The 27,366-nt window shown below is 37.5% G+C and overlaps 1 protein-coding gene across 1 annotated transcript in view; it reads left to right on the forward strand.

The window, feature by feature from the left end:
• TTN (titin) overlaps window positions 1-27,366 on the forward strand; it is a 274,545-nt gene that overhangs the window by 160,266 nt on the left and 86,913 nt on the right. Inside the window, exons 172-217 of the mRNA XM_012726861.1 lie at window positions 824-874; window positions 1,406-1,807; window positions 1,982-2,260; window positions 2,531-2,806; window positions 2,960-3,099; window positions 3,674-3,800; window positions 3,894-4,157; window positions 4,730-4,996; window positions 5,124-5,387; window positions 5,476-5,615; window positions 5,801-5,927; window positions 6,051-6,317; window positions 6,437-6,703; window positions 7,533-7,799; window positions 7,890-8,029; window positions 8,445-8,571; window positions 9,355-9,497; window positions 13,097-13,220; window positions 13,707-13,973; window positions 15,889-15,986; window positions 16,639-16,807; window positions 16,902-17,168; window positions 17,271-17,537; window positions 17,629-17,907; window positions 18,000-18,408; window positions 18,516-18,640; window positions 18,745-19,011; window positions 19,764-20,033; window positions 20,122-20,424; window positions 20,517-20,819; window positions 21,376-21,563; window positions 21,652-21,766; window positions 21,873-22,157; window positions 22,268-22,419; window positions 23,107-23,254; window positions 23,401-23,578; window positions 23,882-24,003; window positions 24,098-24,385; window positions 24,483-24,779; window positions 24,898-25,084; window positions 25,533-25,648; window positions 25,741-26,040; window positions 26,178-26,477; window positions 26,571-26,676; window positions 26,779-26,975; window positions 27,059-27,364. Coding sequence (XP_012582315.1) covers window positions 824-874; window positions 1,406-1,807; window positions 1,982-2,260; window positions 2,531-2,806; window positions 2,960-3,099; window positions 3,674-3,800; window positions 3,894-4,157; window positions 4,730-4,996; window positions 5,124-5,387; window positions 5,476-5,615; window positions 5,801-5,927; window positions 6,051-6,317; window positions 6,437-6,703; window positions 7,533-7,799; window positions 7,890-8,029; window positions 8,445-8,571; window positions 9,355-9,497; window positions 13,097-13,220; window positions 13,707-13,973; window positions 15,889-15,986; window positions 16,639-16,807; window positions 16,902-17,168; window positions 17,271-17,537; window positions 17,629-17,907; window positions 18,000-18,408; window positions 18,516-18,640; window positions 18,745-19,011; window positions 19,764-20,033; window positions 20,122-20,424; window positions 20,517-20,819; window positions 21,376-21,563; window positions 21,652-21,766; window positions 21,873-22,157; window positions 22,268-22,419; window positions 23,107-23,254; window positions 23,401-23,578; window positions 23,882-24,003; window positions 24,098-24,385; window positions 24,483-24,779; window positions 24,898-25,084; window positions 25,533-25,648; window positions 25,741-26,040; window positions 26,178-26,477; window positions 26,571-26,676; window positions 26,779-26,975; window positions 27,059-27,364 — 9,981 coding nt within the window. The remainder of the gene's footprint in view (window positions 1-823; window positions 875-1,405; window positions 1,808-1,981; window positions 2,261-2,530; window positions 2,807-2,959; window positions 3,100-3,673; window positions 3,801-3,893; window positions 4,158-4,729; window positions 4,997-5,123; window positions 5,388-5,475; window positions 5,616-5,800; window positions 5,928-6,050; window positions 6,318-6,436; window positions 6,704-7,532; window positions 7,800-7,889; window positions 8,030-8,444; window positions 8,572-9,354; window positions 9,498-13,096; window positions 13,221-13,706; window positions 13,974-15,888; window positions 15,987-16,638; window positions 16,808-16,901; window positions 17,169-17,270; window positions 17,538-17,628; window positions 17,908-17,999; window positions 18,409-18,515; window positions 18,641-18,744; window positions 19,012-19,763; window positions 20,034-20,121; window positions 20,425-20,516; window positions 20,820-21,375; window positions 21,564-21,651; window positions 21,767-21,872; window positions 22,158-22,267; window positions 22,420-23,106; window positions 23,255-23,400; window positions 23,579-23,881; window positions 24,004-24,097; window positions 24,386-24,482; window positions 24,780-24,897; window positions 25,085-25,532; window positions 25,649-25,740; window positions 26,041-26,177; window positions 26,478-26,570; window positions 26,677-26,778; window positions 26,976-27,058; window positions 27,365-27,366) is intronic.

Here is a 27,366-nt window from a genome sequence, read left to right on the forward strand (position 1 = left end):
ATATACTTTATTGATTTGATTGATGTTTAACTTTAATATTTAAATTAATATTTAATAATTTTATCACCGGTATTTATGATTTGGGCAATATTCTTTTAAGATTCAATAATTTCATTTACTCAATTGAGCATTTTTTAGTTCAGAAAAAGATGATATCATTCATTGGACTTATTAAGAAATAAAGCTTTTCCAATTCACTCCAAGGGTGAAAGCAAAAGAATTGGTTCTATAGTTACATTGCCCCTCATTAATAAGTGAATTAAATACTAATTGTAAACACTGTCCTGATCTGCCTTGGTCCATTGCCTAATTAAAGGAAATCTTCAGAGACTCCATATGAGTGTAGTGCATAGACCCTGCATTTCCTTAGTTTACCCTGGATTTGTCTGCTCAAATTAAACACAAAAACAAAGACTTTTGATAGCTTCAAGACCATTTTTCTTTTCCTGCATTAATTTTCTGTTGACAAAATTTATTTCCTTGATTCACAAAACTAACACATGCATAAGCATATTAAAATACTTTGCATAGCAAGGAAAGATTAAAACTTTCTCAGAAGGTAAGATCAAGCCTTCTAGAAATTGAAGAATAAATGTACTGACCATGTATGTTCATAATTTAGCTTGATCACATCATTCTCAGAATTCTTAGAAATATCAATGTATTCTCTGTGGAAGTTACATAAATAAAATCATGTGTCTTATGCATTAATATGTATAGTAAAGGGCATGATTCACCCTAGATTGTTACTACTAAGCATGTATTACCAAGCAAAAAGTAAGTATGAAAACTGTTTAAATGCTGAGTGTCCTTTTAATTTCAGAAGCCAAAGCACCTAAAGAGGAAGCCACTAAGCCTAAAGGTCCCATCAAAGGTGAGAATCACTTACTTATACCTATATTGTAATATTTCCCCCTGGGAAATTTTACAATCAAGAGAGAGATTTTTCTCAATGTATAGCAATCTTTATTATTCTTAACCAGGTCTACTAAAACTATGCTGTCCTTTGACAACTCAATTAATAGATCTCTAATATCACCCACGTGGGTATCTTATAAATGGCCAACTATAGTTTATCATGATGAACCCTCCAAGTTGAGTTTCATTCTTTATGTGCATGATATTATATATAAGATAAAACAATTGGACATTCATCTGAACATGTGATAGTAGTTTTAAGACTTGAGGAGATAAAGAACATTTCTTATTCATGGAACCCTTGTGCCAGCTTAGTTTCCCATATGTAAGAAGGCAGTATAAATTCAATAGACCTTTCAATTGCCTAGTCTATAATTTTCTCTACTTGTCTGCTACTTGCTCCATCACTAATTTTATCCAGCAGGCAGACAAATATGCTGACACTTGTGGAAATGCCAAATCAACTTTTGTAATTATTTTGCTTTAGGTGTAGCTAAAAAGACTCCTTCACCAATAGAAGCTGAAAGGAAAAAGCTAAGACCAGGAAGTGGTGGCGAGAAACCTCCTGATGAAGCCCCGTTCACCTACCAGCTAAAAGCTGTGCCACTGAAGTTTGTGAAAGAAATCAAAGACATTGTGTTGACTGAAGCAGAGTCAGTTGGCTCTTCTGCGATCTTTGAATGTTTAGTCTCCCCCTCCACTGCAATTACGAGCTGGATGAAAGATGGTAGCAATATCCGTGAGAGTCCAAAGCACAGATTCATCGCAGATGGTAAAGACAGAAAGCTGCATATCATTGATGTTCAGCTTTCTGATGCTGGCGAGTACACCTGTGTTCTGCGTTTGGGGAATAAAGAGAAGACCTCCACAGCTAAACTTATTGTTGAAGGTAATTTTTAGTCTTTGGAATATGGTCTCTGTTAAAGTTGAACACAATAAACCTCAATAACAACTCTTACTGTAATGTTAGACCAAACGTCTTGATTCCAAATTTCATTATATTGAAAATATATGCTTTGAAATATCTCTGCAGGTTTTTAACACAGAAATTCTTGTCCTTTAGAACTTCCTGTGCGTTTTGTAAAAACACTTGAAGAGGAAGTCACAGTGGTCAAAGGACAGCCATTGTACTTGAGCTGTGAGTTAAACAAGGAGCGTGATGTGGTCTGGAGGAAGGATGGGAAGATTGTGACAGAGAAACCTGGCAAAATTGTACCTGGTGTCATTGGCTTGTTACGAGCCCTGACCATCAATGACTCAGATGACTTCGATGCTGGGACATACACAGTCACTGTGGAAAACACTGACAACCTGCACTGTTCATCCTGTGTGAAAGTAGTAGGTGAGCACTACACTCTAGACTTTGTTCTGCTTATTATAACACTGAGAAAATAGAAGAGAGGAGTTTATTTCCCATTATCAAAATATCAGCAGTCTCTTCTTTATGGGCGGAAGTGTTAGAGAAAGGGGTCGAAGGGAAAATATTAATATATCATAGTAGATGAATGATGTCCAGTTTTGAGAATTTTCTTCTATTTCTGACATTTTTTAAAGAAGCTATTTATGTTACCTATTCAGATGAAATTATATTTCTAATCCCATTATTTTACAGAGGTCATTAGAGAATGGCTGGTGAAACCCCTACGAGATCAGCATGTAAAACCAAAGGGGACAGCTGTTTTCACCTGTGATATAGCAAGGGATACTCCAAACATTAAGTGGTTCAAAGGCTATGATGAAATCCCCTTAGAGCCAAATGATAAGACTGAGATACTGAAGGATGGAAATCATCTATACCTCAAAATTAAGAATGCTATGCCAGAAGATATTGATGAGTATGCAGTGGAAATAGAGGGGAAAAGATATCCTGCAAAGCTGACACTTGGAGGTAAACAATCTTAACTTTAAAAAATAAGTTTTGTGTGTGCATAAGTTAATCACACATATACACACCCCTAAAAATAATAAAAAAAAAAAAAACAAGAAAAAGCATTGTTACATTATGTAAAGCATTATGGTATTTCATCTCTAACCAATACAGATCGTGACGTTGAGTTGCTTAAGCCAATAGAGGATGTTACCATTTATGAGAAAGAAAGTGCAAGTTTTGATGCAGAAATCTCAGAAGAAGACGTTCCTGGGGAATGGAAACTAAAGGGAGAACTTCTGAGGCCCTCACCTGTAAGTAATGCCCCAATTTTAGGTTTAGTCATATAAAACAACTAATTTCTGTATTCAGGTTTGACATTCAGATTAGGTTCAATAATAACAAGTTATTCCATGTTTCCAACATTAAAGGAGAAGAAATGTGATTTACTCTTAGTGTACAGCTTGAGTACCTTTTTTTCTAAAAACTTTATTTGTTTATGCATACAAGACTGGGGTACAGCCAGATGTGTGGGGGTTGAGAGGATTCACCAGAGACAGAATGGAGAGCAAAATAAGGCAAATTGACTGAACACTACTAAGGGGAGCCGTAGGCAGGCCAGGAGGAGAGGTCTGCCACACCAGGTGGGTCACCTTCCTGACTGGGATCGAACTCAGGCTACAGTGGCTGTGGATAGTTTTGTGTTGTGTGCTTTAACTCATTGCACCACCAGAGAGGGCCCTTGAGCACTTCTTAAGAAATATGTGACAATATTTTTTATTTATTAGTAGTAGTAACAGTCTTTAAAGCATTGTAGAAATCTTTGTAAAATTTCTCCTTTAGAGAATTTATCTCACTCAAATGTTAACTAAAACTGTTGTTCTTCAGACTTGTGAAATCAAAGCAGAAGGTGGAAAACGCTTCTTAACTTTGCACAAAGTCAAACTGGACCAGGCTGGTGAAGTCCTTTACCAGGCATTTAATGCGGTCACGACTGCCATTCTGACAGTGAAAGGTACAGGACTTATAGGATGGAGACTATGTTCTTAACTTCATTTCACATCCCTCTGCATTCTGACAACCTCCTGCTTACTGTCTTGATTTTCAGAAATCGAACTCGATTTTGCTGTGCCCCTGAAGGATGTCACTGTTCCAGAAAGGCGACAGGCTCGATTTGAATGTGTCCTCACTCGAGAAGCCAATGTTATATGGTCTAAAGGACCTGATATAATCAAGGCATCTGACAAGTTTGACACCATTGCTGATGGAAAGAAACACATTCTTGTTATCAATAACTCCCAATTTGATGATGAGGGGGTCTACACTGCTGAGGTGGAAGGCAAGAAGACCTCTGCACGATTGTTTGTTACAGGTAAAAGTTGTTGCTATCAGACTATGTCCTATTATTTTTTTTAAGATTTATTTATTCATACAGAACTGGGGTACAGGCCAGAGATGCGGAAGGTGAGAGGATTCACCAGATACAGAGTGGGGAGCAGAACAGGCAGATCAATGAAGTACACTGCTGAGGGGAGCAGTGGGCGGGTCAGGAGAGGTCTGCCGAGCCATGTGGGTCTCCTCCCTGGGGCAGGCGGGGATGGAACTCATGCGGAAGTGGCTTTAGCTTCTTTGTGCTTTGCTTTAACCCGCTGTGCCACCAGAGAGGGCCAGACTATGTCCTATTTTTAAGCACACAAATGCATGAATTTTAAGATAGAATACCAAATTTTAATAACTCAGTGACAATTGGCATCATGATTTTTCTTCCCTTTGCCACCAAAAGGATCACCTAAATTATTTTTGTAAATAAAGGACAGCTCCATTTGAAAAGATGAATAAGTATATACCATGTGAAGTAAAATATTGTTCCCCAGGTAGGTTAGAGTGGACTCTATTTAAAGGTAATTTGTGTTTCTGAGTCCATTTTCTGTGCTTCCATTGCAGGTATTAGATTGAAATTCATATCACCTCTTGAGGATCAAACAGTGAAAGAAGGTGAAACAGCAACTTTTGTTTGTGAACTTTCTCATGAAAAAATGCATGTTGTCTGGTTCAAAAATGATGCCAAACTTCACACGAGCAGAACAGTAGTCATCTCATCTGAGGGCAAGACTCACAAGTTGGAAATGAGAGAAGTGACACTGGATGATATATCCCAGATAAAAGCTCAAGTCAAGGATTTGAGTTCCACAGCAAACCTAAAAGTCTTAGGTAAATGTAACAAGATGACCATTTAGAGAGTGGGGGACTGGCAGTTGTGAAATGTTTCACAACTCTTAACTTTTTCCTAATGGTTAGCTTTCACTTTTTCTGATTACCTACTGAATGCGTTTTACAGAAGCCGATCCCTACTTCACTGTGAAATTACATAACAAAACTGGAGTGGAGAAGGATGAGATCATTCTCAAGTGTGAAGTGAGCAAAGATGTGCCAGTGAAATGGTTCAAAGATGGCGAAGAAATTGTACCTTCGCCCAAATACTCCATCAAGTCAGATGGTCTCCGTCGCATCCTAAAAATCAAAAAGGCAGATTTTGCAGATAAAGGCGAATATGTGTGTGACTGTGGCACAGACAAGACAAATGCAAATGTTAATATTGAGGGTGAGTTGCTCAAAACTAATAAATATACCCTATCTGAACCTGAAGCTTATTTTCTCAGTCATTCTAACAAAATTCTGTATAATTTCAGCTCGACTGATAAAAGTAGAAAAGCCTCTGTATGGGGTAGAAGTGTTTGTTGGTGAAACTGCTCGCTTTGAAATTGAACTTTCAGAACCAGATGTTCATGGTGAATGGAAGTTAAAAGGAGAGCCTTTAACTGCTTCCCCTGTAAGTCAAGATTATCAGATCACACAGGGAGGGGAGGAGGCATGCTTCGCTTCGTTGTTGAGGGAGAAAAAAAATTGTACATCTGATATGAAATCTCCTAATGATCAAGAATTCTCTCAGAGATCAATAGGAAGAGTCATATATGAAAATGTGATGTTTTTCTTTCTACTGCTTCCTCCCAACAGGACTGTGAAATCATTGAAGATGGGAAGAAACATATTCTGGTCCTGTACAACTGCCAGCTGGATATGACAGGCGAGGTTTCCTTCCAGGCTGCCAATGCTAAATCTGCAGCCAAACTGAAAGTGAAAGGTATGCTCAGCTTGTCAGTCACCCTTCTGTGTTTTTTGTGAGACTTTCTTATGAGATCTGGAACTGACCAGCCTTCATGCATGGAAGCATATTCTGGCTTCAACCACCATCCTCTTCTTTCAGAATTGCCGCTTATCTTCATTACCCCTCTCAGCGATGTGAAAGTCTTTGAGAAAGATGAGGCTCGATTTGAGTGTGAAGTATCCAGGGAGCCCAAAACCTTCCGTTGGTTAAAAGGAACCCAGGAAATCACAGGTGATGACAAATTTGAGCTTTTAAAGGATGGTACTCGACATTCGATGGTGATCAAATCAGCAGCTTTTGAAGATGAAGCAAAATACATTTTCGAAGCTGAAGATAAAACCACTAGTGGCAAACTGATCATCGAAGGTAAATATTTGTATCAGGCCACCTTTCAGTGATAATTTGATGTGTGCTTTTTTTTTTTTTAATTTCTTCTTTAAAGTGCTGGAATGAGTGATTTGGTGGATTTTTTTTTTTCTTAATAGGAATCCGGCTCAAATTCCTCACCCCACTCAAGGATGTAACAGCCAAAGAGAGGGAAAGTGCAGTGTTCACTGTGGAGCTGTCTCATGATAATATCCCAGTTAGCTGGTTCAAGAACGACCAGCGCCTGCACACCAGCAAGTTGGTCTCCATGCATGATGAAGGAAAAACACATTCAATCACATTCAAAGACCTCTCTATTGATGATACCTCTCAAATAAAAGTGGAAGCTATGGGGATAAGCTCAGAAGCTAAACTCACTGTGCTGGGTAGGGGCTTTTATCAGTTTAATTGTGTTGCATTAAATTTTGCAGAAGTTTATGGAGTATCTACTAAGAAGATAGACATCCTCCAGGTGTTATATGACTTGAAAGTAGCTCCTGACCTTAAGAAGCTCTCACAAATCAGCTTATTTCTAAAGTCTTTTCACTTAAAAATATGAGGAGTTTAAAGCAATTGAAGACTCAGGCTCACTAAGTAGAAAGCTACAATCAGAATTAAAAGCCTTTCATTAATTGTTGTATCCTGTATGGTTAAAACAGGAATACAAAATACTTTCTATGGCTTTACTTTATCAAAATTATTTCAAAAATTATTTTTTAAGATTCTAAGAAGAGAAAACATAGAACTTATACTAATAAACATTCTTTTTCTTGGTCCTTTAATATTGAGCAGATTACATATGAAGTCTAGTAAATGTAGAAACTATTAAAACCAAACTACTAATTTGATATAAGAAAAACTAAAAATGTGAAACTGAAACTTGAAAGTAAACTAGACATAATACATTTGTAGGAAATTGGAAATTTGCTGAAAATGAAATAATAAAATCATGTTTGATGCTAAATTGCAGTACCTTTTAAGACACTGTTAATAAAATACTTATAACATAGATGGATTAGAGCTTAATGAATGTCATGCACTGATTTCTTTGCTAACACTTAGAGAACTTATTAAGATAAACACTGTGAAGGAGTGTAAGTTTGGTACAATTTTAAATGTACCCAGAACCCTGTGAGTTGCCTCTTAAACCTTACAAGAGATTGGCATTCCCCTACGTGGCTAATGAATTATTTTTTCCTTACACTTTTCTTGCAGAGGGAGATCCTTACTTTACAGGAAAACTTCAAGATTACACTGGTGTAGAAAAAGATGAAGTGATTCTGCAGTGTGAAATTAGCAAAGAAAATGCACCAGTGAAGTGGTTTAAGGATGGAAAGGAAATAAAGCCATCTAAAAATGCTGTTATTAAGGCAGATGGCAAGAAGCGCATGCTAATTCTAAAGAAAGCCTTGAAATCAGATATTGGACAGTACACTTGTGACTGTGGGACAGATCAGACCTCGGGAAAGCTTGACATCGAGGGTAAGGAAATTTCCATGAGTTTCATTCCTGAAGCTCCTGGAGTTATGTCTGCCCTAGGCTACTAACATATGCTGACCTTCACTTTTCTAGATCGGGAAATTAAGCTGGTGCGACCCCTGTACAGTGTGGAGGTGACAGAGACTGAGACAGCTCGCTTTGAAACTGAAATCTCTGAGGATGACATTCATGCCAACTGGAAACTTAAGGGAGAGGCACTACTCCAGACACCTGTAAGGCTATTTCTGAACTTGTCAACAGCTAGAGGAGGCATGTGAAATAGAAAAGGACAAGCAAAAGTCAGAGTGGGCCCAGGTCAATTATACACAATGGCAGACCTTAAAACAGGAACATAGGGGCTACCGCCAGGCCCCCCCTTTTATTATTTTTGACCCAATATAATGGGTACAAGTCTGTCAGTATTCTGTGATGCCATTAACTGGCTCAGAATTTTATGATTGAAATTAGCATTGTACTTGCATGCTTTAATTCACACACACACACACACACACACACACACACACACACAAATCAAAATGGTATCAACTGTCCTCACCAGTTATTTGTGGCATTCTTTTCATTTTTATATCTCTAAAAAAATACCAATAGGGGAATTTCCTGTGAAACTTTTTCTGTCACTTGATACAGGACTGTGAGATTAAGGAAGAAGGCAAAATACACTTTCTTATCCTGCACAACTGTCGCCTGGATCAGACTGGTGGGGTGGACTTCCAAGCTGCCAATGTTAAATCTAGTGCCCACCTTCGAGTAAAACGTAAGTTTAATGTTTCCGTTGACAATTCATTATATACATTTTTGCATAAAATCAATGTGAGTGCAAATCATTTAATTCATTAGAAAATCATATTCAAGTACAGAAATGGCTTTCTTGTTCAGGCTGCTTTCATAGCCTAATATTCATGTTTCAATTCTAAAGTTTTGGAAATGTCCTTGGCTTTGCTGTTTGATCAAAAGAAATGTAAGCTAGTCAGAGTCTCTTCCTTTGTAATCCTTTCATTCAAACTATATGTATGTATAATAAGTAGAAAACTTTAGGACCTCTAAAGCCCACATACCTTAAGTGGCTGTACAGTGGTAGCTATAAAGAAAAATTTTGCTGTGTGGGCATTTAGACTCACAGGCAGGGAGCATCAGGCTAACATTTTTGGAAAGTGTGAAGTGTTTGATGGATATGGACAGGCTATGTGATTGAGGGGCCCTTGTCCTCTCCCAATCAGAGTCTTAGTTATTTTGGAAGTCACATACCTTATGCAGCAAGAGGAACTTGATGCCTGGCAGAGAGACAGATGCAGAGCAAATTTCTCGCTGACCTTGAACATCAGAACGAAAGGGCCCCTACAAATAACCACTCCCCAGCCACCAGCTCTCCCCTTCTCAGCACCACGGGGCCAAGTTCACATGGGAGTTAAAATACGGTCCAGTCCTGTGACTCTCTCCTTCTTGGGGAAGGCCCATGGAGATTAATAACTAAGTTTGAATCTGCTCTTTTGGAATTACAAAATGAGTAATCCAAAGCTGTTTCCATCTTCTCAAAAAGCACGCGTTATTGGGCTTTTGAGGCCTCTGAAGGATGTCACAGTGACCGCAGGAGAAACAGCCACCTTTGACTGTGAGCTCTCTTATGAGGACATCCCGGTGGAATGGTATCTCAAAGGGGTGAAGTTAGAGCCCAGCGACAAGGTAAGAAGCAGGATCTGGTCACCTTGGCTTGCTTTTCCTTTTCTCACAGGTTTCTCTGTCTCTTCTTTATGTTATGTACTCTACACTCTTTTTTTCTGTTTCTCCTCTCCTTTCCTTTTCCCCACCCTACTCTAGCCTGATTTCTACTGAAATTATAAAGTAGCGTCTTCACATTTTTGGTTGGGTTTGATGATATTTTTATTGAGAGGGATATAAAAATTTCAAATACAATCCAATTCTAGTTTTTAATACACTCATTAGAGATCAGTGGCTGATTAACTGGAAAATAGGAACGAAAAGACTTTCTAAGTGGATGCACTGTGACACTGCGTATATTAACACCTATGGCTAATTCTCTGCGTAATTTGTAGTGTTCTGCATGTAAGGGGATTAAGAAGAGAGGATTGAAATTCCATTTCAGGCAGTAGATCAAGTAGCGGAGATAACTTCTAGGCAAATTTGCTCTTCAAGCATTTCTCCAAAGCTATTTTTAACCCTCAAGTGCTTTGAGCTGTGCAAATTCTGGAATGCAAGTGGGAACTATTTAAAGTGCAACTGATGGCACTAACAAGAAAAAAGTCTTGATTATCTACCATGCATACACAAATATACTTTAAGAAGTTTTAGGAAATAGTCAACCTTGTATGTTAACTTTCTATGCCCAAGATTTTACCCATAGATAAAAATTGAAGGAATTATTCAGATAAAATATAATTTACCTAAGTTGACTATGTGTTTTTCCTCAAAACATTATGTTTAAATTATCTTGATAAGTCATCATTAATTCTGAATTGTTAAAATACATATGTATAGAATCTTTCTACATGAGTTGAAAATAAAGCATAAGGCAGCACATTTTTCTATGTTTATTTCTTTTAATATTTAAGAAACAATATCTGAAATATCAAAACTTCAGTACAAATCCTATTTTAAAGACATAAAGGAAGATAATTTAAAAAGTATTCAGTTTAACAAGAAACTACAAAGTTGATTGGATAATTAGAAGCCAAATGCCTCTGAAAAACTATTCTAGTGACCCTCCTTGGTGGCACAGCAGGTTAAAGCCTGGCACTATGAAGCTAGTGGCTGCCACCTATGCACAAGTTCAGTCCCATCAGGGAGCTGACCCACATGGCTCAGAAAATCTCTCCTGGCCTGCCTGCTGCTCCCCTCAGCAGTGTACTTCGTCCATCTGCCTGTTCTGCTCCCGACTCTGTCTCTGGTGAATCCTCTCACCGCCCTCCATCTCTGGCCTGTACCCCAGTTCTGTATGCATAAATAAGTGCTTTTTAAAAAAAAAAGAAAAGAAAAACTATTCTAAAACAAACAAACTAAAACTAAAAATGACTAGAGGGTAATTCAGTGACAGTCTTCACATAGACAGTCTGCCTGTTTTGGTTTTCTTCTCTAAAGAAGGTTAGGAAAACCAACAAACAGCAAACCTGTGAAATTGCATAATATTGAAATTGCAAGTGTGAGAATAAAGTTACCTATTAGGAACCCTTGCAGTGAAATCTTCTAAATATTGAACTTGCTAATAGGGGCATCTTCACTTCAAGTTTACTGCTTTAAAGTTTACATTTGTCCTGACAAGGGTGATTTAATTCTTTTCATGTAAAGACAGAGCATTAGTTCACTTTCTGAGATCCTTTCTATATCTATAAATTCAGGATTTGACTGTAGAAACACTGTTTAAGGAGAAATGATACTTTTGCTTCTAAGTATCTTTTGGTCAGACTAGCACATTTATTAAAAGGTGTCGGTTCTAATGTAACACTATACTGTTTTAATTTAAGATGTAGATTCCTAAAAATCTTCTACACTTTTAATTTTCTCAAAAAAAAAATCTCTTCTTGTCACTCAACTTGTCTTTTGGAATTAGAAAAGATTACTTCCTATAAATCGGTGGTTCCCTTTGGTCTCTGTAGACAAAGGAATTTTAATCCTTTAATCTAGCTGCCCAAAATACTTTAACCTTCTATGAACTTACATTACTTAAATATCTCTCTTTTTAAAAAAGAATTTACATATAAAGTATAAAGTAATAGCCATTTTATTTCATTTTGCACATTTTGCCTAACCTAAGTCTTTAGAACAAACTTACTGTATCAACTTAATTCAAGTCTTTCATCTTCCTTACAAAAGTTTTAGCCCCTAAAAACTACACCAGCTAAGCAATCAAAAACAGTTTATTAGAACAGAAAATCAGGAAAGAAAGTTTTCCTTTAGTCATCCGTCTGTCTGCTAAATCCTAAATGACCTGTACTAATTTAGCATTTAAGCTTTATGCACTTGGTCACATTCATAAATGTAGATTGTGTTATACCATAACCTTCCACTCTAAGTTAATAATGCTTTTAAAGAATAACATTATCCTTACATAATTCATGTTATGTCAGTTTTCCTTTTTTTTTAGATGTAGTCACTTGCATGTGAGCTTTTTTTTTTTGGCAAACTACTGTGTTCTGAGCCAAGTGCTTTTAACAGGTTACTTTACCGTAACCTCAGAGGAAGCCATATAATTAAACAAGAAAGATCTATGGGTGGGTAAGAACCTGACATCCTATTTTTAAGAGTCCAAGTCACACTCCAAAAATTATATTCAAAATCTATATTGAAACATTACAAAAGCAGTGTTTTACCATTCAATTCTAGGGCATTTACCACTCAAATTCTAAGGCATCTTTTTTTCTCATTATTTCCCCAAATTATGTTTTTGGCCTTTCTCAAATTGTTAAGGGAGTTACATAAATAACCATACCTACTTCTCAATTAAGGAAAATCTTTCAATGAAACTTTTTTGCTAACTCTTCCCTGTACATCATCATAATAAATTGTTCCACTAGTAAAAAGTTTTTACATTTTCCTTAATGCTCAGTGAACTTTTAAGGAGTGCAAAATCAAATTTGTTGTCAGGGCATAATGTCTTATGACATTCTAGATGGTAATCCTTATAAGACTTGCCAGTAGCCTTATTGCTGTCAGAATGACCCTGTCTGTACCTTCCTTGATACATGATTTCCCAGTTCTGAGGTGCAAACACATGAATATGAAGAGTCAGCATCTTCATAGGCACATTTGAACAAGATTAAGAAATTTCATGCTTTATTTTAATCACAGGTTTAACTGGCTTACAAAATAATTTCATTTGCCAAGATTGAAGAAAATTTCTAACTCTTGCCATATCTCTTGCATTTAGACCATAAGGTTCATAGTGTTTCATGCATAAAGTTTACCAGATGCAGTCATTTTCTTGCTTCCATCCATGATTTAGCTTTCTAAATTTTTGCCTTCTATTCTGCTACTATCATGTAGGTTTTTCATATATTTAAATACACCGGAAATGCTAAAAATATAAGCAGAAATTTGCCTAGATATTTCAACATAAAAGATCATCTAGTAATTATAAAAGCTTGTATTTTCCTTAAAATATTCCAAACTTTTGAGTAAAATAATTTTCAAGAACACAAGTGCTATATTATTCGAAATCAACTTGGAAAGCATTCTTTCAAACTGCCTACATGAATTAAATGTACCTATGGATATTACCTTTCTATTCCATATATCAAATATTTCATATATTCTTCAACTTGTACTAGGTGGTCACACGTTCAGAAGGAAGAGTTCACACACTTACTCTGAGGGATGTAAAGCTGGAAGATGCTGGAGAAGTCCAACTAACAGCAAAAGATTTCAAAACTCAAGCCAAACTCTTTGTGAAAGGTAATTACAAGGCCTATTTTTAAATGCCTGTGTAATGCTGAGATACATAAAAATGGCAATGCACAATTACTTCTATATGGTGAATATACCATAGCTCATTAAAATTCACCAAGTATCTGAATTTAGTTTTGCTAAATATAGGAATCAAAATAACTAGAATAATTTTTTTCTTCTTTACTCTCCCCATTGTTTTTATTGCAACCATAGCAGCCAGGGAAAAATTATATACTACCAAATTAAGTATCTATCAGCTTATTAAGTAAAATTGGCTCTTATTTCCTTGATACTACATATTTTTTTAATAATTTTCCTGTGTGTACAAATAATGAAGCACCATAATTAGAGGAAACCATCCAAGTGAAATCAAATCTTACAAATGAAACTTACAAATAGAAAAAGTCCTAAAAGGTACCGTAGGGCAAAAAGTTGACGAGGTATGGAGAAGGGGAGAAGCGATATCTTAGCTAATTAGTATGATTCTTTCAGAACCCCCAGTTGAATTCACTAAGCCTCTAGAGGACCAGACGGTCGAAGAGGAAGCCACTGCTGTACTAGAGTGTGAAGTATCCAGAGAAAATGCTAAAGTGAAATGGTTCAAAAATGGAACAGAGATTCTCAAAAACAAGAAGTATGAAATTGTTGCTGATGGCAGGGTCAGAAAACTTATCATACATGGCTGTACCCCAGAAGATATTAAAACATACACTTGTGATGCTAAGGATTTTAAGACTTCCTGTAATCTGAACGTCGTGCGTAAGTATTCTTCTTGCACAGGACTTTTCATTTGCAATTCTTTGATAATAGAAAAACACTTCTCGCATGCCCTGTTGACCTAACTGCATTTCTTGGCAACTTGTAGCTTCAATTTGACTTAATTTGATCCTGTATGTGTTTTTGGAAAATAGAAGTCTTTCTTACATCTGATCTAATAAGAATAGTTTGATCACTTGCTATGCTGCTCTTTGAATAATGATAGATGTGTTCTTGTCTACATGGGCTAAACCCATGGTTGGGATATCCTGACACAGATGAAGGACAAATTGAACTAGAAAGACAAGAAGGGAGCTTTGATTTAAAAAAAAAAAAAAAAGAAAAGAAAAGAAAAGACAGTGAAAGCAATTCCCATTTGCGAAGGAAATAAATTCTCAGGTGTGAACAACTTAAAAATGAACATGAGGCCCTCCCTGGTGGCGCAGCGGGTTAAAGCACAGCACTGAGAATCTAAAGCCGCTTCCGCATGAGTTCGATTCCCGCCTGCCCCGGAGGTGACCACATGGCATGGCCAGACCTCTCCTGGCCGGCCCGCTGCTCCCCTCAGCAGTGTACTTCGTCGATCTGCCTGTTCTGCTCCCCACTCTGTCTCTGGTGAATCCTCTCACCCTCCGCATCTCTGGCCTGTACCCCAGTTCTGTATGAATAAATAAATAAATCTTTAAAAAAAAAATGAACATGAAATTTCAATTTGAAAAGGCACATTCTAGAGGTTTGCTAATACAACAAAGCCCATTCACATAATGCAATCTGTAAGAATAGGAATGACTAAGAAGAAGGAACAAAGTCGGGAGTCCTGTAAATGAAGAGAGCACTGATGCTGAGTTACTTCTTCCTCTTGAAAAACACAACCTCTTTTTCTAAAATGCCATCTGCTATCGTGTTTCATTTTACTCATTGTCCAATGATAACATCTTTTCAGGGTGCATTTTCGTGCAATAGTTGCTGTTTGGTTTAGTTGTTTCATCTGTCAACAGTTCCAAAATAGTGGCTTTGCGTGTGCTTCCACATATCTTGTATTGCACTATTCTTTTCACTTTATAGCTGCTGTGCTTTAATTTGTGACAGAGTAGCTTCTTTGGTCTCCTTCTTTCCTTGATCATCTATATTCTCTCCACTCCAAGAAGGCTCAGCTGCAATTAGCATATCTCCAATCTGATTAGCCAACATTTGTGTCCCAGAAAGTCACTGATCAAGAAAGATTATCTTTAAAAAAATAAGTAAAAGAAAGATCATCTTGGAGAGGACTTAGAAGAAAGAAGGGCAAGGGAGCAGCTTTCCAACTCTGTGTATTAGATGACTTAATTCTAGAAATAAATAAAACAATAGGTGTTAAAAATAAAAATAATCACCCTATTGTACAAAACACATTGCTTTGTTATACTAGTAGACTTCATGTCTGATTTATCTGTGACATCTTTGAAGCTAGTTTAAAACAAAAATCTGAATGTATGTGATTTGAATTGCAAAGTCATGCTCTAAGCCATAGACAATATTGGTCATAGTGCTTCAGGCTGCATTATTATTGAACTCTGCTAGTTTCTCAATGATTATGCTGGCTGCATAAAATTAAAGATTTATTTGCTAATAGTATTCCCTTTGGCAATAGCAACTGCTAACTCAGGAGCAAAGTCAATGAAGATTTTCTTTCCGGTTGTCATTCAGAAGAACTGAGTTGGCAACCTAGATATATAGACATAGATGTACTTAACTGGACACATAGGATAAACATAATTTTATGAAAACCCAGAATATTGTATATGAATAGCAGTTCCAAGTGATTTCAGTCTCTTGTAACCTGTTAAGATGGAAATGTCCTTGCAAAAGTCTCACATTTTCCTAATATGTACCACAGTTATGTCAGAAACCTCATTTTGATTCTGGTCATCTCTTTCAGCTCCTCATGTGGAATTCTTAAGACCACTCACTGACCTTCGAGTTAAAGAAAAAGAAATGGCTCGATTTGAATGTGAAATTTCAAAAGAAAATGCTAAGGTCTGTAATTGTGTGATTGCTATGGGTATCTTATGCTTACCTGTGGTCTAAGTCAGAAGAAACCATTAAATCAAGCCTCTGATCATAAATTTACTTTTAGATTAAAGATTATTATTGTAATATGATACTTGGCTTTGTCATTCACCTTTAAATGTTACTCATTTGTTATTACTTGAAAAATACTGGATCCCAATCAGCAGCTCAAGATATTGCTAGTGTGAACCTTATGAAACTGCTGTTTTCTTGGGTAAAAAGCTTTCAAAATCAGCAATTTCTTATGTCTTTTCTAAGTATCCCTAGGTGGCAGTAGCCACCATCAATAGATCAGCCTTGAGTCTCAGTTTATATTGGGAAAACAAAGGAATTGGTCTCAATATCTAAATACTCTATGACTCTAAACTTACATGATTCTATTATTTTTAATGACATAATATTATCACAGCAGCTCACTTAACAATAACTGAATTTTTTTTCTTGCTTTTTTGGGCTTAGTTTTATTTGTGTGTAGTACCTTGCTTCTTCATCATACTATAAAATTTTATTTGTTGCTTTCAGAAAAACCCAGGATTATAGTTTCTCTTAAAGACACATATATTCTGACACAGCAAGAAGTTGATCAGGGAACTTATTTACTTAACTATCTTAAATACAGGTTCAGTGGTTCAAAGATGGTGCTGAAATTAAAAAGGGCAAAAAATATGACATCATATCTAAGGGAGCAGTGCGCACACTCATCATCAACAAGTGTCTACTGGATGATGAAGCAGAATATTCCTGTGAAGTCAGGACAGCAAGGACCTCTGGCATGCTTACAGTCCTGGGTAAGAACGCATTCTTTCCTTCCAGAAGTATATGTATGGGGGAGTGGGTATAATGGTTTCCAGTTTAACTTAATTTTCGCTACTCTTCTTGCAGAAGAAGAAGCTGTCTTTACAAAAAATCTTGCCAACATTGAAGTTAATGAAGCAGACACTATAAAACTGGTTTGTGAGGTCTCCAAGCCTGGAGCAGATGTGATTTGGTACAAAGGGGATGGAGAGATCATTGAAACAGGAAAATATGAAATACTTACCGATGGACGAAAGAGAATCCTGGTCATTCAGAATGCTCAACTTGAGGATGCTGGCGACTACAACTGCCGGCTCCCAAGTTCCCGAACTGATGGCAAAGTCAAAGTACATGGTAAAGAAATGACAATGAATAATATTTTTAAAAAGTCAGTGTTGTTTCATTTATAGCATGAATGCTTACGTTCTTTGATATTCTGCGACTTTTTCTTTCCAGAACTTGCTGCTGAATTTATCACAAAGCCTCAAAACCTTGAAATTCTAGAAGGAGAAAAGGCTGAATTTGTCTGCTCTATATCAAAGGAAAGTGCTGAAGTCCAGTGGAAGAGAGCTAATGAGACACTTGAACCTGGAGACAAATATGACATTATTACTGATGGCAAAAAGAGAATCTTAGTTGTGAAGGATGCCACATTGCAAGATATGGGCACTTACGTGGTCATGGTTGGGGCTGCCAGAGCAGCAGCTCACTTGACAGTAATTGGTAAGCTTGGCTTTGTGTCTTGAGTTTCCTTACATCTGTATCTACAACTTTGGTCCTTCTTCGACTATAAAGCCTTAACATTTCCTTTCAGAAAAACTCAGGATCATAGTTCCTCTTAAGGATACCCGTGTAAAGGAACAACAAGAAGGTGTCTTCAACTGTGAAGTCAATACTGAAGGTGCCAAAGCCAAATGGTTCAGAAATGAAGAAGCCATTTTTGATAGTTCAAAATATATTATTCTCCAAAAAGACCTGGTCTATACTCTCAGAGTTAGAGATGCAAAATTAGATGATCAAGCCAACTATAGTGTATCCCTGACTAATCAGAGAGGTGAAACTGTTAAGAGTGCAGCTGACCTAATAGTAGAAGGTAAGTCACATACAATGGCATTTGCGATTTTTAAAATCAACTTCTATTATTAAAGCAATTAAAATCATTATTATTCTTTTCTATTCCAACAGAGGAAGATCTTAGGATTATTGAGCCTCTGAAAGATATTGAAACAATGGAGAAGAAAACAGTCACATTCTGGTGCAAGGTGAATCGTCTCAATGTAACATTAAAATGGACCAAAAATGGAGAAGAGGTGGCTTTTGACAACCGTATAACGTACAGAATTGATAAATATAAGCACTCTCTAATCATTAAAGACTGTGGCTTCCCAGATGAGGGTGAATACATTGTCACTGCTGGGCAAGATAAGTCTGTGGCTGAGCTTCTCATCGTAGAAGCCCCCACAGAATTTGTGGAACACTTGGAAGACCAGACGGTCACTGAGTTCGATGATGCAGTCTTCTCCTGCCAGCTCTCCAGGGAGAAAGCAAATGTGAAATGGTACAGAAATGGGAGAGAAATCAAAGAAGGCAAAAAGTAAGCAAAAGCTTTTTAATCTTTATTTCTAGAGCTACATATTCTATACACTCTTGGCAATTTGATAGCCATTATTCAAGCTAAGTTAATTCAATGTCTTATTTTAGGTACAAATTTGAAAAAGAGGGAAGCATTCATAGACTAATTATAAAAGACTGTAGACTGGATGATGAATGTGAATATGCTTGCGGAGTAGAAGACAGGAAGTCTCGAGCTAGACTTTTTGTGGAAGGTACACATTAAATGAAAAGGACAACTTTAATATTACTACCTGTTTTAGAAATGTGTTAATGCAAATATAAATATATTTGATGCTATTTCACGTTTTCTTTTCAGAAATCCCTGTTGAGATCATCAGGCCTCCCCAAGATATTCTTGAAGCCCCTGGTGCTGATGTTGTCTTTTTTGCTGAGCTCAACAAAGACAAAGTAGAAGTTCAGTGGCTAAGAAATAACATGGTTATTGTCCCGGGTGACAAATACCAGATGATGAGTGAGGGAAAGATACACAGGCTACAGATTTGTGATATTAAGCCCCGTGACCAGGGTGAATACAGATTTATTGCCAAAGATAAAGAAGCTACAGCTAAGCTTGAACTAGCAGGTAAGTCCCTTTCCTTACTTTCTAATATCCTCACAATATCACAGATATTGTTTAAGTTTCAGATTTCACAGTTAATTAATGAGATAATGCATATGAGAGCCTCTTACTTCTGTTAAGCTCTTCCACATTTTACCTGTTCAAATTCTCTAGCCACAAAGTGTCCCGGGTAAGAAGAAATTAAGGCATTCCTCTATATACCAGAACCTGGAACATGGTAACTTCATGAATTTTTAGAATTAACTTATCACCCTGAGAGTCTTCTCAGCAAACCCAGATATCGAGGAAAGCCTCATTCTCTTCTACTGTCCAAACCCTGTAGGACCACTCTCTTATCCTTTTCCAAATTTTCCTAACATCCTTATCAGCTGTCATTACAGTAAGGATGATTCACCTCTTGTGTGTAAGAAAAAGTTTGTCTGGTTTGTCTTCCACTAAATATATGTGCCTATCCAAAAGAAAGTTAAAAAGACATGTTTTACATGATACTGTATCCTCTGATATTATTTTTGACAAAGAATGGAAATTTTATGTTTTTATATCATCCTTTTCTATCATCCTTATTCTGCTAATGTGAAAAATAAACTATGAGAAGATTATTACTAATGTGACAGTGTGATCTAGTATAACAATTACTGTTACAAACTTTCAAAATAATATAACAGTATTTGCTTTAGAATCCAAAGTAAAGAAGCTCTGGTAAAATGGCTTACACTAAATAACTCAAAGTCATTCACATGTGTTTTTCTCACTAGCGGCACCTAACATCAAGACAGCTGATCAAGATCTTGTGGTTGATGTTGGCCAGCCTCTGACAATGGTGGTGCCCTATGATGCCTACCCCAAGGCAGAAGCTGAGTGGTTTAAAGAAGATGAAGGTCTACCTTCCAAAAGTATTGACACTACAGCTGAACAAACTTCTTTCAAAATTTCAGAAGCCAAGAAAGGAGACAAAGGAAGGTATAGAGTTGTGCTTCAGAACAAACATGGGAAGGCAGAAGCATTCATCAATTTAGATGTCATCGGTAAGTCCTTGAGTCACTTGGCTAAATTGACAAAGCACAATTAAAAGCAAGATAGCACATTAAAAATATTTTTATGCGTGCATTTCAGATGTTCCTGGGCCAGTACGTAACTTGGAAGTAACAGAAACATTTGACGGTGAAGTGAGTCTTGCTTGGGAGGAACCATTAACTGATGGTGGAGCCAAAATTATAGGTTATGTTGTGGAAAGACGTGACATCAAGAGAAAGACCTGGGTTCTGGCTACTGACAGTGCAGACACTTGTGAATTTACAGTTACTGGACTACAAAAAGGAGGTATTGAGTACCTCTTCCGTGTGAGTGCAAGAAACAGAGTTGGCACCGGTGAACCTGTGGAAACTGACACCCCTGTAGAAGCCAGAAGCAAATTTGGTAAGTTTTTAAGTCAATTGCAAACTAGTTCATCCTTGCTTTTATTCCCTGATATAACCTAAACTTTATATTTTCTTCATGATGAAATATAGATGTTCCAGGTCCTCCTTTGAATGTAACCATCACTGATGTGAACAGATTTGGTGTTTCACTGACATGGGAACCTCCAGAGTACGATGGAGGTGCTAAGATCACAAACTATGTCATCGAATTAAGGGACAAGTCTTCCATCAAATGGGACACAGCCATGACAGTAAAAGCTGAAGACCTGTCTGCAACTGTCACTGATGTGGTGGAAGGACAAGAGTACAGTTTTCGGGTCAGAGCCCAAAACCGAATTGGGGTTGGCAAACCAAGTGCAGCAACACCCTTCGTCAAGGTTGCCGATCCAATTGGTAAGCCCACCAAATAGAAGGAAGTCATGATTGCATGAAAGCCAGATAGTAAGTCTATTGGCCAAAATAATTCAAATTGTATAAAGATTAATGAAAAGACAGAACATCGTGACAATTGAACAAAACCACAGAAACCCAAATTGTGCTTACTTTTAGTCCATGAATTCAGTATATCTGATCTTTTCATGGAAATGATAGAAATAACTATAGCATCATCCTAATAATTGTCACTAAGTTAAAAAAAAATGCTAGGGCCCTTTCTGGTGGTGCAACTGGATAAAGTGCAGTACCATGAAGCTAAGGGAGCCATTTCAGTGCAAGTTTGATCCTCCGCCAGGGTGATGGCCTTTATGGAGTGGCAGACCTGTTCTACCTCACCTACTGCTCCCCTTAGTAGTGAATTTTGTCAATCTCCCTGTTCTGCACCCCACTCTGTCTCTGGTGAATCCTCTCAATGCCCCTGTGCCTCTGGCCCATACCCCAATTCTGTATGCATAAATAAATAAATCTTTTTAAAAAAATTAAAACAATGCTAAAACTCTTTCTTCCATTCCAGAGAGACCAAGTCCTCCTGTGAACCTAAATGCAACAGATCAAACTCAGTCATCAGTTCAGCTTACGTGGGAACCTCCTTTGAAGGATGGAGGAAGCCCAATATTGGGCTATATAATTGAGCGATGTGAAGAAGGGAAAGATGATTGGATTCGTTGCAATATGAAACCTGTCCCTGAACTGACTTACAAGGTAGAACATCTGCATCTAAAAAAAGAATTAGTGGGTGCTCATGAACTCCACTGTATGTGTGCATTACAAGTGTTAATTCTAATTTCAGGTCACTGGATTACAAAAAGGAAATAATTATTTATATCGGGTATCTGCAAAAAATAAAGCTGGTGTTTCAGATCCATCTGAAATTCTTGGTCCTCTAACTGCTGACGATGCCTTTGGTAAATGAATATTGCATTTTTATATGTGGGAAGAGCACATAAATACCTTGGGGTACCCGGGACTTTAATATATTACTGGAAATTAACTGATGTTTCTTTTTGGTAGCTGAGCCAACAATGGATTTAACTGCATTTAAAGATGGTCTAGAAGTTATCGTCCCAAATCCTGTCAAGATCCTGGTTCCAAGCACAGGCTACCCAAGACCAACTGCAACCTGGTCTGTGGGAGATAAAGTGCTAGAAGAAGGGGATCGTGTAAAAATAAAAACCATATCTGCTTATGCTGAACTTGTCATTTCTCCAAGTGAACGCCCTGATAAAGGCATTTATACCCTGATATTAGAAAACCCTGTGAAAACAATTACTGGCGAAATTGATGTCAATGTAATTGGTAAGGAAGTAAACTTTTGCTATCCAAGGTGATCTGACAGTATTATTAAATATTGGGTCCAACTATTGATTGTAATAATAATCACTTCTCACTGTATTTTTTTTTCCCAGCTCGCCCAAGTGCACCCAAAGAACTAAAATTTAGTGACATAACCAGAGACTCAGTACATTTGACTTGGGAACCACCAGAAGATGATGGAGGAAGTCCATTAATTGGATATGTTATTGAAAAGCGAGAAGCCAGCCGGAAAACGTGGACTAAGGTGAGTTTTGAGCAGCAATGTACCAACACTGGAAAAGAGAATAGAGGAAACCCCATAATGTTGGGATGCTATGCAAAGATAGATGAAAATCTTTTTACTCTTAACTTACTGAAAAACCACCAAATCCTTTATTAAACAACTGGTATTGTTTCCTGAGGTAATTTAACCAAATTTTGGTAAAATTGCCTCATCTTGTAAACCAAGTCAAATTTTCAACTAGCCTTGTTAAAAAAAAAAAAAACACCTACATACTTGTTACCTGATAATCTAATATTGCTCTCATTAAAATATAAGCCATTCTAGAAGTACTAAGTATTTAACTCTGACATCATGTATCTTCTCATTCTACTAGGTTACTTTAATTGATCTAAACTTTTTTTCCCTCCTCCATTTATATGCACTTTTATTTATTTATTTCTCCTCCATTGATACGCATTACTATTTTTAACCTTGACTTTACACCATATTCCTAACAACCAAGTTGACAGAAAAAAAAAATTAACATCAAATTTGTCACTGTCTTGATGTATATAAACTAGGAAGACAGATTGTCTTATACTAAGGGTCAATATTATTATGTGTCTTACTTTTCCTTTATCCATGTTATCCATGCTCAGAATAAAAACCTTCAGACTTGGGCCTAGGGTTTTGGGGAAACAACTAACTAACAGTGTTTCTCTGTCCCAGGTTATGGACTCTGTGACTGACCTCGAATTCACAGTTCCTGATCTTGTGCAAGGAAAAGAATACTTCTTTAGAGTCTGTGCTCGGAACAAGTGTGGCCCTGGAGAACCTGCATGTATTGATGAACCTGTAAATATGTCCGCTCCTGCAAGTGAGTACATTCTTGATGATTTCTTACCAAGCTTCTTGACACCTATTATTTCTTTTAGAACTACAACTGAAATCATGGGGGAAAGGCATGTTGGCAATTTCTGACATGGCCTACCTAAAACTGACTCTCTCTTTAAAATATTACAGCTGTGCCTGACCCGCCAGAAAATGTTAAATGGAGAGATAGAACAGCCAAGAGCATCTTCCTAACATGGGATCCACCTAAGTATGATGGTGGTTCACGCATAAAAGGATATATAGTTGAAAAATGTCCACGTGGTTCTGATCGCTGGGCTGCCTGTGGAGAACCAGTTGCAGATACAAAGTAGGTTTTTTAATTACTTGACTCAAGAGTTAATCTTTAAATTTAATCATTAAAATGAGCTTTCTTTGGGAAAATCTAAACATTAGATTCTTTTTTATTATGAGAATTCCTCTAGTGTAACTGTCTGGTTTAAAAAAGTACTGTTGAAAGTATCTCCTACTCAAAGTTTTCATTTATTATTATATCAAAGTAATCCAAAACTAATTGAAAAAATAGTATTATACTGGGGGAAAGATTATGAGTACTATGCAGGAGATGACTATATACATTATAGTGAAATAATCCTCTTTTATTTTCTGCCAGAATGGAAGTGACTGGCCTTGAAGAAGGCAAATGGTATGCCTACCGAGTGAAAGCCTTGAACAGGATGGGTGCTAGCCTACCAAGCAAGCCCACAGATGAAATCCAGGCTGTGGACACACAGGGTATTTATTTTGGGGGTTTTGTTTTATAAGCCAAGTCTCTAACTTTAGTTCTGCTTAAACACACTAACATCATAAATAATCTCTTCTATTTCAGAGGCTCCAGAAATCTTCCTTGATGTGAAGCTCCTTACAGGTCTCACTGTAAAAGCAGGAACCAAGATCGAGCTTCCTGCCACTGTGACAGGAAAACCTGAACCTACAATCACTTGGACAAAAGCTGATGCTCTTCTAAAAGAGGATAAGAGAATCACCATTGAAAACATCCCTAAGAAATCCACAGTGACTATCGTCGATAGTAAAAGAAGTGACTCCGGCTCATACATCATCGAGGCTGTGAATGTTTGCGGCCGGGCCACTGCTGTGGTGGAAGTGAACGTCTTAGGTAAGGGGGCGCTCCTTTTAAAGACAGGCAGAAGACTTTTTAATAATAAACCGTGATCTGCAAAATGTCTTATCCACATGTGAAATGTGATCCACAGATAAACCCGGACCACCAGCTGCTTTTGACATCACGGATGTGACCAATGATTCGTGTCTTTTAACATGGAACCCACCACGAGATGATGGTGGATCTAAAGTCACAAACTATGTTGTGGAGAGAAAAGAGGCTGACAGTGATGTGTGGCACAAGCTCTCTTCAACTGTCAAGGATACAAAATTCAAGGCAACCAAGTTAACACCCAATAAAGAATACATCTTCAGAGTTGCTGCAGAAAACATGTATGGTGTTGGTGAACCTGTTCAGGCTGCCCCAGTAATAGCCAAATATCCATTTGGTATGTTTCTCATTAAACAGTTGGGGGTGGGAGGAAGGGATGCCCATATCAAAATTGAATTTAGGTGGTATATTTGTATATAGGATTATCTAACAACATATCTCTATCTTATCTGTAGATCCACCTGGACCTCCAACTCGCCTGGAACCTTCTGATGTCACTAAAGATGCAGTGACTCTTACATGGTGTGAGCCAGACAATGATGGTGGCAGCCCAATCACTGGATACTGGGTTGAAAAATTAGATCCTGACACTGATAAGTGGGTTAGATGCAATAAGACACCAATAAAGGACACAACATACAGGTATGCCCAAAATCTCCATCAAGGTGTCAAAACAATTGTGTACAAATGTTCATTCTTTAAAATTCCTTTTGATGATACATGAATATATATTGTTACAGAATTTTCCAGTTTTTGACTTATGTTTTCTATTATCACATAATCACAAAAGTGATACAGATTCCAAAGACATACATCATAATTTACCACGAAATAGTAGCCTTCTGGAGGCTTCAAATTATTTGGCTGTCAGAATATGATGATAATGATCATTATTATAGGTATTATAATTAAGTTGGTACCTTTGGTAAAATCTCAAGTATGTGACAGCAATTTTAAATTTATGTTGAAATATTTCCAGATAAATTCCAGGTTTTTCACAGTTAAAATAAATCAGGCTCTTCTATATAAAATAAACAGAGGTTTCTGCTTCATATCATGATATTCAAATCACACTTTGTTCCCATTTCAGAGTGAAAGGTCTCCCCAATAAGAAAAAATGCAGATTCCGTGTACTGGCTGAAAATCTTGCTGGCCCTGGAAAACCAAGCAGATCAACTGAACCGATCTTAATAAAGGATCCCATAGGTATTATTTATGTAATTTCCATGGTTACTTTGAAGTTTACATTAACCTTTTTTGACAAAGATAAATAACGATATCACTACATTGGCTTGCAGATCCTCCAGGCCCCCCCGGAAAACCCACCGTGAAAGATGTGGGCAAAACATCAGTACTGTTGAATTGGACAAAGCCAGAGCGTGATGGAGGGGCAAAGATTGAGTCTTATGTCATTGAAATGCTAAAGACGGGAACAGATGACTGGGTCCGAGTGGCTGAAGGAGTTCCCACCACTGAGCACTTGCTTCCAGGGCTAGTGGAAGGGGAGGAATACTCATTCCGAGTTAGAGCAGTGAACAAGGCTGGGGAAAGTGAACCCAGTGAACCCAGTGACCCAGTGCGTTGTCGAGAGAAGCTATGTAAGTCACACTTGAAGCTTGGGCTACAATGATCTGGCAACGTATGAAAAACTCATACTAGATTATTTCACCCTTGTTATATGATCAAATACAGAAAAATAAAAAATTGAATTTGTTTTCCATTCTTACTTCTTCAGATCCCCCATCACCACCTCGCTGGCTTGAAGTTATCAACATCACAAAAAATACAGCAGATCTAAAATGGACAGTTCCTGAGAAAGATGGTGGGTCCCCCATCACCAACTACATTGTAGAAAAGAGAGACGTGAGGCGAAAAGGCTGGCAAACAGTGGACACAACTGTCAAGGACACCAAGTGCACAGTGACACCACTGTCAGAAGGCTCTTTATACGTATTCCGAGTCGCTGCAGAGAATGCCATTGGACAAAGTGACTACTGTGAAATTGGGGACTCTGTCCTGGCCAAAGACACCTTTAGTATGTTCTCTGACTTAATCTTCATGGCACCAATTGTAGTAGATTATTAAGTTTCCCTCTGATTTTTCTGACCTTTGGCTTTTTTGCTTTCAGCCACCCCTGGACCACCATATGCTCTCACAGTTGTTGGTGTGACGAAAGGACATGTTGACTTAAAGTGGGAACCACCTAAAAATGATGGTGGAAGACCTATACAGAGGTAGAATTTTAACTGGTTCATAAAGAATAATTTATATTCAGCTGAAGATTCTTACTTTGCTTTTTCTGTGAATGCTGATGAAATGCTTTGTTATTTCAATAGATATATCATTGAGAAGAAAGAAAAGTTAGGCACTCGGTGGGTGAAAGCTGGGAAGACCTCAGGACCTGAATGCAATTTCAGAGTAACTGATGTCATTGAAGGGACAGAGGTCCAGTTTCAGGTTCGGGCGGAAAATGAAGCTGGAGTTGGTCATCCAAGTGAGCCCACGGAACTCCTATCAATTGAAGATCCAACAGGTAAGTGTACTAATTACATAAGTGATACTAACTACATCTTGATGAGGATCTTGTGAATGTGAATGTTTTACACTTTATTTCAGGTCCTCCTTCTCCTCCCCTTGACCTTCATGTGACTGATGCTGGGCGAAAGCACATTGCCATTGCTTGGAAACCTCCAAAGAAAGATGGTGGAAGTCCTATTATAGGATACAATGTCGAAATGTGCCCAGTAGGCACTGAGAAGTGGATGAAAGTTAATTCTCGTCCAGTAAAAGACTTGAAATTTAAGGTTGAAGAAGGCATTGTTCCTGACAAGGAGTACGTTCTGAGAGTGAGAGCTGTCAATGCTGTTGGTGTTAGTGAACCATCTGAAGTTTCTGACAACGTGGTTGCCAAAGATGCAGACTGT

Source organism: Condylura cristata, unplaced genomic scaffold (genome assembly GCF_000260355.1).
Source record: "Condylura cristata isolate star-nosed mole 26May11 unplaced genomic scaffold, ConCri1.0 scaffold00002, whole genome shotgun sequence".
NCBI classification, from domain to species: Eukaryota; Metazoa; Chordata; class Mammalia; order Eulipotyphla; family Talpidae; genus Condylura; species Condylura cristata.